Source organism: Hyposmocoma kahamanoa, unplaced genomic scaffold (assembly GCF_003589595.1).
Source record: "Hyposmocoma kahamanoa isolate Upper Pololo Valley unplaced genomic scaffold, ASM358959v1 192, whole genome shotgun sequence".
NCBI classification, from domain to species: domain Eukaryota; kingdom Metazoa; phylum Arthropoda; class Insecta; order Lepidoptera; family Cosmopterigidae; genus Hyposmocoma; species Hyposmocoma kahamanoa.
The window spans coordinates 9,237,997-9,252,357 of NW_020653719.1; the positions used below are offsets into that span (position 1 = coordinate 9,237,997).

The following is a 14,361-nucleotide window of genomic DNA, read 5'->3' on the forward strand; positions in this document are numbered from 1 at the left end:
TGTTACTTTATTTTTATACCTACTCCTTTATCGATTCTTAGGTCCTTTGACTCCTTCCATAATGATGGTTTCTTTTATTTTGCGATTCCCCTAAATAAAACCCATATCATTTGTTTTGGCTAGAATGCTATCCGCGAAGAGCTATTGTTGTAAAGAAGAAAATACATTTCAAATTTCGAACTACGTTTGTCAAAATCGGCAAAACGATTGAACAGTCTTTGTCAGTGCAATAATTTGATTTTGCTTATGTCGAGGCACAGAATATATAATTCAATATGGGTCGAGTGCAAAATTGGAAAACTGTGCAAATGCATAGCTGTGTTTAATAATATTTTTTAGTTATGCCTGTAACTAAAAGAAATTTGCGTCTTAAGTTTAATTTCTAATTGTACAAGCAATTTTAATACACCATAATTTTAGTACCTATACAATAAGATAATTGCAGAAAAGACTACAATTATATAGTAAGAGTAAAGTGTTGCGATATAGAGCTTCGTTTAGTTTGGTATATACGTATACCCGCAAGATACATACACACGCCACAAGATTCCTTTTCTACTGTTGGGTGTAAAACCAAAAAAATGTTACTTACTACAGTTTTAAAGAAGCCAGAGAATCTTGCAACAAAGCTGGAAACGGATAGTGGGACGGAAATATTATGGGGTCGGAGCCGGACAGACATAATATGCTCCATTTCCGAATCGAGAAGTGAAATAAATTTAAATACCATGAGTCTACAATCCAAAAAGGTAGCGATCTTTTTGACAATATTGCGGATGTGCTAGATACGGCCAGGTTTTGTAGGCGGTCTACAGTAGAGTACAATTTGTCGTTGCCATTGCTAGTTACCTACAGTATAATTCAATTCAGTCAATGCCTACGGTAGTGCTTTTTTATTAAGGGGGATTTTGCTTGGATACAAGTCCTTTGCGCCATGTCTTCATTTAATTATCGGGATCCTCATTAAACATTTTGCATTGTGGTTCTACAACATTGTTTTCAATTTCTCTTAAATAACTTCGTTCTCTTGTTTGGGCTTTCTGAGTACTCTTATAACCGGCGGGAGTCAATATTTATGGTTTCACTTTCACTGTTTATATTACTTATTAATACCACTGTTATTATTACTATTTTGAACAAAAACTTTGAATTCTTAATTATTGGCAGATTTCAGGATAAACTTTTTTGAAATTCGGTTTAAAATAAGAATTCTTTATCACTATTTCTTTCTTCGTATTTTTTCATAATATATGTACCTATATCATTGACTTACAAATAAATGGACGACGGGTCTAATACAAAAACCACGAAAAAAATGTCCCAAGTCAACCTATTCGAAATTTAAATTGTTATGTCATCGCAGTATCGCGCTGTCCGTAGAACAAATGAAGACTAAAGCGGAGTGTCGCGCTCTGTCATACGATTTTAGCGCCTTACAAGTGCGGACACTTTTTAGCGCGGACCCGACGTCCATATAATTGTAAGTCAATGACCTATATAAAATAATATTTAACTTTGTAAAAACTACTTGTCACTTCAACAGCCCGCCATTTTATTTTCGCTACAGCCCTTAGTGCTTTTGTTTTTAATTAAGAGTTTTGGCTTGGCAAACTACAGTAGTGCCACTGCTCGCTTGCTTTAGTGAAGTGAAGAAAAAGTCGATTAGGATAACGGTAATATTTTATCGCTATGTTTGCATTTATTTTCCTTGTTTCTTGTTTCAGAAACAGACGACGACAAAAGAATTAGTTTTATCTGCTGATGGGGATGTTGACGACCTTGATTACTGGTATATACCAGTTTTTAAGTTATAATACGATCATATACATATATATTCTTCGTGTTCGCCTTCTAATATTGTTCTAGCTTTTCTTTAACTCTTTGAAACGACAAAAAAAAGGGCACAAAGCGAAACATTGCAGGCCTGTTATAGTGACAACATCTATCCTAAAAATATTTTTAAATTTAAGTTTTTTATAATTTAGTAAGTTGATTGCGTGCACAGGGGCGCTGACTTACTTATAGTAATATAATAAACGACCAAGAAAACTGTTTTGGCGCCAAGCTAAAAATTTTTTGCTGTTCTCTGCCAAATTACTAATCGTAGAGAACAGAAAATAAGTGCCTTCCTCGACGAGTATGAATTTGAAGATCGAGGCGCATAACGCAAGGTGCATAAGCAGAAAAAGGTAAAATCCAAAAAGTCTACTGCTCCTTCGTTATAAAAAGATTATTAGGTATTAGGGTTGTTATGAATTATCTACGTACAATATTGTCGACGTATGGAGTGAATGAATGCCTCATTCAAGCATTGCATTCTCGCACAAGGATTGGGATTATTTATTTCAAAATGATGGTTTTTGCAAACTCATGACACTTAAATTATTATGCGGTTCTGATTGTCTTGCTTTACGACAATATTTACAGCATGTCTTGTCCGTCTAGCAGATCATGTGAACATGAAATTTAAAAAAAATCATGTTTTAATATTGTGTGATTTAAGAAGCGAACATGAAGGTAATGTTTAATTGGTCTGTACCTACTGAAAACTTTTAACATCCTAAAAGCTTTTTTCTGGCAATGATTGAATGATGAAAAATATTTCCTTATTTGTAGTTTATTGTTTTATGATGGACACATGTTTGCTACAATTATAGAAGATACTATAATTAAATTACGAATTTTAGGTAAGATCATTTTTAAGGTTTTCATAACAATGTGTCATTCAGTAGATACCTAAGATTTATTCGCATTTTATAATCCTTTCGCATTTTTGAAATATTTACATATACCATACATGTACCATTAATATCAATTTTTTTTAATTAAAAATTGTATTTTACATTACAGACGGATGCGGTACTGAACTGCAGACGACTAAGACACTCGCGGATTTTGATGCACTGCTCAGATTACGGTTTAACGTGGCAGATTCGTCGCTTCCCACAGATGAAATATTTGACATCGACCCAAACAAAGTAGATACTATTGGGAAGAAAACACATAAAATTTATAAAGACAGGTCATCCCCAATTGATTGTTATATTACCTTAAATGCTTCAATATGCAATTTTTTCTTAATTTGCATTTTTTACCAGGACTGGAATTTGTGATTTATTTAACAAACTTTACATTGAATTAAGTACAAAAAGATGTTTCGACGAATTGAAAGATCGCGTAAATGACATCCGGGACCAAAAAGATAGTTTCAAGATTTTGCAGGAAACTCAAGCTAAGAATAAAATGTAAAACTATGGTACCTACATATTGATCTGTTATAAATTAATATTCTATTTACTAACTATTCATATTTTTAGTATACGAAAGGAGTTACAAAAGCAGTTGAGGAGTCAAAGGAATCGCATGAAAGCAATAAAATACGATAGTGATGTTTCAATAGACAAATTATTAAAACAAATTGAAGTAAGTCATTAATTAAAACAATAGTTATATATTAATTAGTAGTGACACCAGGTAATTGATACGACTGTCTGTCACAACAATAATATACTATTACACATTTTTAGCAGTAATTAATATATTGATATATTTTATTCACTCGTTGTAATATATTATTGATAATTATAATTTCACTTGTGTAGGATACAAATCTATTGACAGAAATACGAGGCCGATATGTTGATAATTGGGAGAATGCTCGAAGTGAACAGCACGTCTTGACTACTAAAAAAAAAGAAGCTAAGTTAATCAAAAGCTCAAACTATTACAAAGTCAACGCAAATAATGAGCACAGAGTTCACGCAGAAATAGAGACACTAACGAACAGAATTATCTCGGTAAGTATCTGGTAGATTGTTTTTTTTTTAATATGTAGGTACATTTTTGATAATTAGTCGTTATCATGAAAAAGTTTCAAATAGTTTATTCCAAACAACGTGGACGTAAAATAATGGACATAAAACCATTGAAATCTAAACTAATACGCTGAGATTTTACAGACGCTGGCATTGACTTACAATTATATGGACGTCGGGTCCGCGCTAAAAAGTGTCCGCACTTGTAAGGCGCTAAAATCGTATACAGAGCGCGACACTCCGCTTTAGTCTTCATTTGTTCTACTGACAGCGCGATACTGCGATGACATTACAATTTAAATTTCGAATAGGTTGACTTGGGACATTTTTTTCGTGGTTTTTGTATTAGACCCGTCGTCCATTTATTTGTAAGTCAATGGACGCTGGGATCTTTATAGACGATTTTCGTGAGTAATAATAGCTGTGACACGATGTGAACAATAAAATCAGCTTAGGTTTCAGTATTCACCACATTTTTTATCTACAACTTAATCTTTAAAATAACATATCAATTTCAAATAAAACGTTTAAAGAAGCATAAAAAGTATTTGGAGTTGTACGAGTAGATCTTACTAATGTAACATGTACAAGCATGTGCCCACTATTTTCGGGTGTAGGTACCTATATGAACACGGCCTATTATTATTTATTTTGTATTGAAACCTTGAGACGACAGTCAGAGAATCCACTTGAAGGAAAGTTGTAGCTGTCGCTTATTAATAACTGCCTCTTATTAGTAACTGCCGAACGGTTACCATGCCGGACTGCCACGCAGAGGTCCCAGGTTCGATTCCCGGGCCGGGAGAAATATTTGTATGGCCTACATTCTCACGTGAGTTTGGGTGTAATTTATGGTTGTGTATGTGTGTGTCCATGGCACCCGCGACACAGGGTTTCCCTAGTGCGGGGTATGTTGAGTGTGTGCGTTATTATTATTAATGAAACTTTATTTACGAAATTAAACAGGATACTCTAATTCAAACAGAAGAATGGATGGAAAAATACGATACAGATATGGAAGCAATAGATATTAAAATACATATTCAACGCAACGAATACGCAAATGTGATAGAAAAAAGAATAGATCTTGAACAAATGGTGAGAAGTACAGAGTACTAAACAACCGACCTCAAAAGTTCGTGAAATTACATCTATTTGTCAAGTTTTATTGCATTACGGGAAAGTGCGCGAAACCTTGGAGGGGAAAGATTTTCTTCAAATTTAAATGGTACCATTACTGAGGTACACTTTTTCCAACAAAAAATAATCCTCAAAATCAGTTCCCAAACTTTGTATGTATGTTACCGCGTAACATACATACAAAAAAAACTACAGTCGAATTTAGAACTTCCTCCTTTTCTTGAAGTCGGCTAAAAATTGTATTGTAAAACTACGTGTTCTCAATTAATCCTTTTTTTAATAATTGTTCAAACACTGTTTACAGTTTGCTTTACATGACAAACAAATATGGGATTGGAAGGGGTTCAAAGAAGAGCGCGAAAGACTACAATGGTACCACGACACAATGCAAAAGTCTGCTATCATACTTCAAGCTTGGTGGCGTGGAATAATCGTGCGCAAACAATTGGGTCCTTTTAGACCAAAAAAGAAAGTTCGTTCAAAGAAGAAGTAGTAATTGAGTTAATCTGATTTTATTTTTCTTAGATCTTACCTGCAAAACACTTGATTGAAATAATCATTTTATTATTATACGTACGAATTTTGTAGGCCCGTGTTTTTGTTTACATAAGCATTCATGGTGGAATTTATGTTATTATACTTTAATATTTTTACTGCGCTGCACACACTGGCAAGGACTAGCGATCAGCAGAAAAATGATTTGCGCTTCTTCTTCTTGCAATGTCTGTAGTGATTTCTAATGAGATTCAGTAACCTTCGTCTTAAACTCAAAAGAACTGTTTCTTGTGGAGCGTCAAGTTACTGCTGATTCTTTTGAAAACTGCCAACATAACCGTCTCTTTTTTACTTAATGTGTCGATCGACTCTATTTGTGAGGACCGGCAAGTCGGTAACGCAGACTGGCCGATCCTCAAACCACGACTCAAATTACAATTTAATTCAACTGGATCCCTTAGTGGATTCTGTTTACGTCATTATTAATAATAGAAAACCCCCCAGGGGATCGTATATAGCAGGGATTCAAATGGACGGACGGAAAAGTATTCTCAGGGTCACCAAAAAAGCCTTTGTCGAGCTCAAGCCTCATGAGGAAGATCATTCCAGGTTCCACACCACATCTTGCAGGTTCGAGGAAGGAACGAACGAGATGCCCGCGTGGTCTTACAATGCCAGGTATCTATGGGTGGCCATACACGGCCTACTCGAGCAGTTAGCCAGTGATCAACATACACGGACCGCTATTGCTACCATAGCTTGCGGCTGCCATTGATAACTGCTGGAGTCGTTGATACCAACAGTAACTGCAGCAGTTGGTATCAACTGCTCAACAAGTCACAATTTAAATTTTATTCAAATCAGTAGCAACATGGATTTTGAGGAAGAAGTACTACTACTAGTAGAATACCAGCGTCTCATTCATGCTAAGTCAGCGCCTTTTCATTGCCATGGCTTCCAAGAGGGATATTAGTAGAATATATTACTACGTTACGTCTAAGTTAATGTCTGCATCATGTGTATGTATTTTCATGGTAGTGAATAAAGATTCTATCTATCTACTTCTACTTTTGCTCAGACGATGCCGGCGGCCTTGAAAATCCGCGCTTGACGTGGAATGAAGGGCATGGGTGGAGGTAACTCACGAGAGCAGTCGACACCTCGAGCAGTCAGTGTATGCCTGGCGACTGCTTGACCGCACGATGAAATTTCACCGCCCGAAGCAGTCGTAACTGCTCGAGCGGTTTCGTGTATGTGTGTACGTAGAAGACTACTACGTTTGCTACGCGGTCGTAGCTTGAAGCAGTCTATAGCCGTATATGGCCGCCCTAAGATGTGGGGATGGACTTCACTCCTTTGACGGGAAGTGCGATGGTAGAAATAAGACGGTGGCACCAGTACGAAAAGTTCCTCAGAGCACTCCCCATTATAAAGACAGTAGAACATACACAGAGAGCCATCGTCTCTCCGTAGGCTAAGGGGCTCCATATCATAATTCCATGGCAGTACGGTATAATTTTATATTCTTTTGGTTCCTATATTCACGGAATTGATGTTTATTTTTTCAAATATGCACGTAGCAACGCATATCCATGCCACTTTTCTATTCCTGTTTGTAAAAATGTAACGGAATGAAAAATGTAACGAAATTAAAATCGCTTCTTGCCTGTGAACCACCTAACTGGTTCACCTTGGTAGACCACTGGTAATTATTTCTGAAATTTTAAAAAAGGACCACTAGGGAACATATTAATGTTTAGAAACACATTAGAATGACTCTAAGCTGACACTAATCAATTTGGTTACAATATGAAAGTAACTTGTATAAATATGTAAGTTAAATTAAATTAAACTAGTAATGATACATGATTTTGTAAAAAGAAACAAAAAAGGAAATTTTATTTTCAAGTTTATAATTCAAATTTATGACATCTTACCAAGAACATATCAAACTAGATATTATTACATCACATCACGCAACAAAAAACTTTGGGAGGTTTTGGAAAGCGACGGCGGCGCTGGGTGGAAGGTCTGGACTGCCTGTGAGTGTCGGAGACGCCAACGAGCCCGAAGCTATTGCGAACGTGTTCGTTAAACACTTCAAGGTAAAGTCGCCGCTGAGGCCCGCGCAGTAGGGGGTCGATGATGGGGCGTGCAGTTGCCCTGACCTGGTTCGTTTTTCTGCTAAACAAGTCCATGATGTTATCAGAAAGATGACTAGAGGGAAGTCACCGGGGCATGACGGCCTCAGCATCGAGCACCTGCAGCACGCCGGCGTCCACTTGCCTAGAGTGTTAGCAACGTTTTTCTCGTTGTGCATGGCGCATTCTCACCTTCCCTGTGATCTCATGCGGACCATTTTCCAGTTAAAAAAATATCTTTAAAGAGGAATACTATTCCATGGGTGAGTGAAGAACTTAACCACCACATTGCAATGTATAATAATTTCTGCTCAATGAAACACCAATTTCCACATGATAATGTTTTAAATAAATGTCTTCAACATCGTTCAAATTTAATAAAATCTATGAGTTTGCGTGATCGTCGTCTATTTAATGATAATAAGATGATGTCTACTAAAAACTCGAGTAAGGTAATGTGGCAGATTGTGAACGATGAGGTTTCAACTAGGAATCACCAACAAAACGTTCGACTGACTCACAAGGGAGACATTGTGCCTGTAGACATGATACCTGACTACTTCAATGATTATTTTCTTACAATAACTTCAAAATTACATCTACACAATAATAAAGAAAAATCAATGTCATTTTTAAGAAAATGCGTGGGTGAATGCGATGTTCCTCAGTACAGCCTTCCAACTGTCACTCGTGACTCGTTGGAGGGGGTAGTGAGGGGTATGTGGCATACGTCAAAAACGCTGGACATATACGATATATCTATAAATATATTAATGTCGGTGTGGCCAGTGATTGGAGACATACTCGTTATTTTAATAAATGAAATGTTTAGAGAAGGTATATATCCTGATATTTTAAAAAGTACTCGTGTATGTCCAGTGTTTAAGGGGAAGGGGGACGTGACCCATGTTGAAAGCCACAGACCGATAACCATAGTTCCGAATATATCAAAAATAATAGAATCTATTATATCAACAAGTATTATGGATCATTTCGAAATGAACGATTTGTTATCAGATAGACAATATGCTTATAGGAAAGGTAAATCCACCGTAGTTGCAGCACAAAATATAGTAGATTCTATTATTACCAGTATAGATGATAAGTATAAAACTGCAGGCATTTTTTGTGACCTAACAAAGGCGTTCAAAAATTAGCCTGCACGTATGAGCAGCTGTGTGAGTGGTTCTCTGCGAATGGACTTATTCTTAACGAATCGAAATCAAACCTTATGTTGTTCTCAGGAAGAAATTCTATAACAAAGCCAATTATCACCTCCATTGTTCCATTATGTAACACCTGTAAATTCTTGGGTTTAACGCTAGACTCAAATTTGAACTGGAAGTCACATATACAAACTCTATGTCAAAAACTTGGAAGTGCTGCATACGCACTGAGGAAACTGCGTCCTCTTGTCTCCAATGTGGTATTGAGGCAGACGTATTATGCGTATTTTCATTCGTTGATGTCTTATGGCATCACACTGTGGGGTAATTCAACTGAGTCGATTAGGGTATTTATTCTTCAAAAACGTGCACTAAGAACAATAGTAGGCATAAAAAAGGGTCAGACCTGCAGAAACCTTTTTAAGAAATACAATATAATGACCATGTACTCACAATATATTTATGATATAATAGTTTATGCGCGTCAAAACTTGGCTACTTATGAGCGACGTACAGGCGGAGGCCGAGCGTTACTAAAATCCGTTGCCCACCGTACCGAACTTGCAACTAGAAATCCGCGGGTAATAGGTCCCCGATTCTACGAACATCTACCCACAGACCTGAAAAGTGTTAGAAACGATGCAACGTTTTGTACCCGACTAAAAAACCTTTTATTGGATATTGAATTGTACAGTGTCGATGAGTTTCTTTTGAAACAATTTTAATTTTATTTTATTCGACAAGCAGTAGTTATACTACTTTATTTTATATTCATTATTATTATTATAATTTTATTACTGACGATCATAGTTATCCCTTGACATTGTATTTCCAATTGTAATATTGTGACATTGATAACATGAAATAAACGATTCTATTCTATTCTATTCTATTCTATTCATTGTAGTTCCAATTGTTAAGGATGTGACTGGCGATATAGCAGATAAATGTAATTACCGACCCATCTCACTGGCAACTGTTTTAGCAAAGGTGCTCGACAGCCTATTGGACTCATGCCTCAAAAACTTTGCATCTTCATGACGCACAGTTCGGGTTCCGTTCTGGATTATCCACAGAGGCTGCCATCCTCAGTTTGAAGCACACGGTACAGTACTATGCGGAACGTCGGACAGCTGTATAAGCAGCCTTTCTGGACCTTTCCAAAGCATTTGACCTCGTTTCGTATGATGTCCTGTGGGACAAACTGAAGAGCAGAAAGGTGCCGGCAGAGCTGTTGCGCATCTTGCAGTATTGGTATTATAATCAAATGAATTGCGTGAGATGGGCTGATAAATTGTCGGATACGTACAGGTTGGAGTGCGGGGTAAGGCAGGGGGGCATCACCTCGCCTAAGCTGTTCAACCTGTATGTGAATGACCTGATTGTCGAGCTCAGCAGCAGGCGGATAGGGTGTCGCGTAGATGATGTTACCATCAATAATATCAGTTACGCTGATGATATGGTGTTGTTGAGTCCGACAGTCAGAGCACTCAGAGAGCTGCTGGTAATATGTGAGAGGTATGCTTTAACACATGGCTTGACATACAATGTCAAAAAGAGCGAGTACTTGATGTTTAAGGCCGTCTGTGGCAAAAGTCTGATTAGGTCCCACCCATTACATTAAATAGCGTAGATCTTAAAAGAGTTTCCCAATTTAAATATCTTGGCCACTTTGTAACCGACGACCTTAAGGACCAAACAGACATAAGGGAGCGGAGGGCGCTGGCGGTCCGATGTAACATGTTGGCCCGGCGGTTTGCGCGCTGTGGTGAGCAGGCAAAAATCAAGCTTTTCAAGGTCTATTGCCAAGTACACTACACGTGCAACCTATGGTCCAACTTTACGCAAAAGGCCATTAGCGCCTTTCGTGTTCAGTACAATAACGGCTTCAGGATGCTGATAATAATAATAATAATAATAATAATCATGTATTTCGGAACTGGGTCCATAGATTGTTAGTAAAAATTACAAAATGCTTAATTCTAAGGGTTAGTTACACAATACAAAAAACAAAATAAAAAAGAAACAAAATAAAACTATGCGACTGATGATATGCTATGAAGTCGCATCCAGTGTGCGAACATCGGCGAGTCCCAGCGTGCAGACAACGCGCTCAGGATGCGGTTGGGGCTGCCGCGCAAGCGGCTTAGCATCGAGGCACACCTCTTGCGCATAATGGCTGCAAACCCGTCTGTATGCGACTCCGCAAACATCCCCGAGGCGCTACAATAGCGCGGCAGCCCCAGCAACACCCGGAACGCGTTGTTGTATTGCACGCACAGGCCGTTGTATGTCCTCTGCGTATAGTTGACCCACAGACCGCACGTGTAAAAGGACTGACAATAAGATTTAAACAGTGATGGGGCTGCCTCGCTTCTGCAGCGCGTCGGGAATGTTTGCGCAGGCTCGTGTCGATGACTATTACGCCATCATGCGCAAAAAGACGGCCTCGCTGCTCTGCAGATTGCGGGCCAGCACGAACTCCATCCTGATGACCGTAGCAGGGAGATATGATTCCCCCATGATGCGACATTTTTTGCAGGTCCTTGTTAGCAAAACGTGTTCATCAATTTGCTGACAAGCGCCATTAAATATTAATTTTCTTTTCGTTTTTACTAACATAGCCACTAAGAACACAATTTATGGATCACGTTGTCCGAAATAAAGATGTAAATAAATAAAAAATAAATAAATTAACGAAGAAAGTAATTGTTTATTTCACTTCAGTTTGATTAACTTTCAAAAACTTAATTTTATTTTCATTGGCAAACAATAAGTACTAGGTTGATTTTGTTAGCGTTTATTTAATCATGATTTCATGACATAATAAGTAGGTAGGTAGTGTTCATTTAATTTGATACCTTTTTTAATCTCATAGAAGTAACTATTTGTGATAATTTATTGTATTTTCTTATTTCTTCCTCCTGTTTTTAAGTGTTCGGCCGAAAAGTGATTTAATATTAGCAAAAAATAGGCCGAATAAGCCGAATACCGAATAGTAACCGAATATTCGTTGCAACTCCTATACAGACGCCTACTTGATGACACGGATCCCGAGTATGACAAAAACAACTCGCAAGCTATACTTGTTGGGGCTGAATAGCGGGGCTGAACGTTCCGATTTTCAAATAACTTGCAGTTTTATACTGAAAATGATGTATTTGATTTTCAAAATGTGGAAATGTTGAACAAATGTTTATCGCTTTTTGTAATAGTATAGTCACTTCTACTAATATTGAGATATTAGATATAGTCTTTTTCATAGAGGCCAATTTTTGACAAATTTCGGAGCGGAACGGTCAGCTCCGCTTTGGGGCGCGTTGTCCCGCCTTTGAGGCAAATTGTTCCGCCTAAGCTATGACAGAATAACAAAGATTTTCTTAAATAAAACCACCTAATTTATAATTGTATGTACATACATACACATTACATTACACACACAAACATTACATAATGTTTATATTATGCACAACTAACTTAAAAAAAAACTACATTCTTATTCATCAGTAATATGATTCATCGACCATTTCTTCATCTGAATCACAGTTGAGACACACATAAGTGACTCTATTATCTTGTCTAAATATTTGACATGAGCCCGTTTGTAGTTTGGTACCCTCAAAACAAAGAAAAATGGTCATAAAAATTTTAAGTATGATTGCAGGTCAATTGGGGGAAGTTGTTCCACGGAACAACCAGCCCCTCGAGGGAGAAACTTACAGCCCCAAATTACGTTTTTATACGAAGACTGACATACCGGCAAAGTAATAGAATCAATAAAAAAAATACTCAAACAATAAGATTCCTTACTAATGTCACTACAATTTAGAAAAGATACGTATGAATCGGCCCATAATAAACAAAGACAGACCAAAAAATTTAAAGAAGAAAAAATTTACTTAATTGCTGTGAGAACAACTTACCCCGGGAACTACCAGCCCCGGTCTCCCCTACTCTATTGTAGCCGTTATACACCGGCCGATAAGAAAATGTTTATAAGTGAAAGACATGGAAACATAAATATTGACTCCCGCTACTTAAAAGACTAATTTAGAAAACCCAAACAAGAAGTAAGCTACTTAAGAGGAAGTGAAAACATAATGTTGTAGAACGACACTGGAAAATATTTAATGAAGATCCCAATAATTAAACCATGATATGGCTCAAAAGACTTGTGTCCCAAGCCAAAACTCTTTAAAGAAAAAACAAAAAAAAAATGCAAACGTCATTGCCCTGCAGGTCACGTGACTATTTTAGCCAATCCTAGCGCGGTATTTGACAAATAAAAAACTAACTTCAGATTGAATATATCTAAAAAGTTGTGTATTTTCAGATTTATTTACAAATTTTATTATGCCGAAAAAAGAAAAGGTGAGTTTGGAAACCTGAGAAAAGTTCGCTGTTACTACTAAGAACTGGAAATAACGCAAGTGTCCGCCGAAAACTTTGTAAACTCGTTGCCCGGCGGCATCAGTTCGTACACATCGTAAGTTTACTATGCCATGTCAGTTCGTTGTGGTATGCGGTTCTGAATAATTTATATGTGTAAAAATCGTTTACTGGTGTGATCTAAATAAAATATTGGTGTTGTGAGAGTTTTAGTGAGGACTGTTGTTCGCAGGAGGTGATGAAGACCAAAGTAGATAAGGAAAAGAATGGGGACAACTTTCCGGAGGTGAGTGCTAGCTTTAATGCAATTTACAAGCGTTTTCCAACTAGCATCTTGATGGTATCCACTAACGGTGAACTGTAATGTTGTAGTAGGGCTTCGAAGCAGGTTTTTGTTTTTTTTCGTTCCTGGTGTTTCTCGCGACAGCTTGAATTCTACGTCTAGGCGGTACTTTAGATTACAATCTTTTAGTATGCACTCTGGACGCATTGCAGTCTTTACTAATTCATGATATATTTTTATTATAAATCTGAACAAATAGCCAATTTTTAAAATTCTATGGTCCTGTGTGCGTACTCCATCCTTTCCGCACTTTTTTTTTGGTCACCACTCATGATTTACCAGCCCTGACTCCTTTTCATGTGCTTTACAATTCTTTGACAATTTCTGTACAGATAATCTTTTGTAACATATTGACATTAGGTACCTAAATTTTTTATTACGATTTTAAAAAGTATCTGTGACAACTATTGAACTATATATGATGTTGTTAAATAAAATTAATTTGTTAATTACCACTACATTATTCATCAAAGAGATTATGATAACTGGACCTATAGTCCTAACTTGGTGACTGTAAATGACTCTTTTATATTTTCTTTACCTGTGATAAAATCACTATTGTTATTTTTTTTTTATAATACAATGTGATGGGACAAAGAAATTGTGCACCGGCCTGTCTTGGCAAGCGACATGCCTGTCCATAACAGTTGCAGAGCCACTCAGAGTATTAAATCACAAAGATCTGACAGACACTGCCACTGTGGTCATCACTCTTAAGAAACAAGTCCATGTGCTGGGTAATTTCACCAGCACCCTTACCTTTCAAAACTGGAATTCAGTAACGGTCACATTACTGTTTGGCAGTAGAAGTAGGTAAGGTCTATAAATGATCAGAAGAAGTTTTTGATACAAAAATCAAACCTAGAAAAATT

The 14,361-nt window shown here is 37.1% G+C and overlaps 2 protein-coding genes across 2 annotated transcripts; both read left to right on the top strand.

Annotated features, from left to right (window-relative positions):
• Window positions 1–484: 484 nt before the first annotated feature.
• On the top strand, window positions 485–5,448 carry LOC113226681 (dynein regulatory complex protein 9-like). The gene is made up of 9 exons (XM_026459403.1): window positions 485–749; window positions 1,725–1,789; window positions 2,617–2,687; window positions 2,851–3,109; window positions 3,153–3,245; window positions 3,318–3,423; window positions 3,603–3,797; window positions 4,782–4,913; window positions 5,260–5,448. Exons 1-9 carry the CDS (start codon window positions 582–584, stop codon window positions 5,446–5,448), a joined length of 1,278 nt encoding a protein of 425 aa, XP_026315188.1. The 5' UTR covers window positions 485–581.
• Window positions 5,449–9,942: 4,494 nt separating this feature from the next.
• On the top strand, window positions 9,943–11,335 carry LOC113226682. The gene is given in 4 exon segments (XM_026459404.1): window positions 9,943–10,333; window positions 10,336–10,554; window positions 10,609–10,654; window positions 11,115–11,335. Coding segments are annotated over 4 exon segments (795 nt in total). The 5' UTR covers window positions 9,943–10,024.
• Window positions 11,336–14,361: the final 3,026 nt, after the last annotated feature.

Bases quoted from the DNA above. Each gene is read 5' to 3' on its own strand.
- LOC113226681 (XM_026459403.1), top strand. From the start codon at position 582: ATGTTACTTACTACAGTTTTAAAGAAGCCAGAGAATCTTGCAACAAAG. The intron at 750-1,724 runs GTAGCGATCTTT...TTCTTGTTTCAG, and splicing joins TGAGTCTACAATCCAAAAAG to AAACAGACGACGACAAAAGA. The intron at 4,914-5,259 runs GTGAGAAGTACA...CACTGTTTACAG, and splicing joins GAATAGATCTTGAACAAATG to TTTGCTTTACATGACAAACA.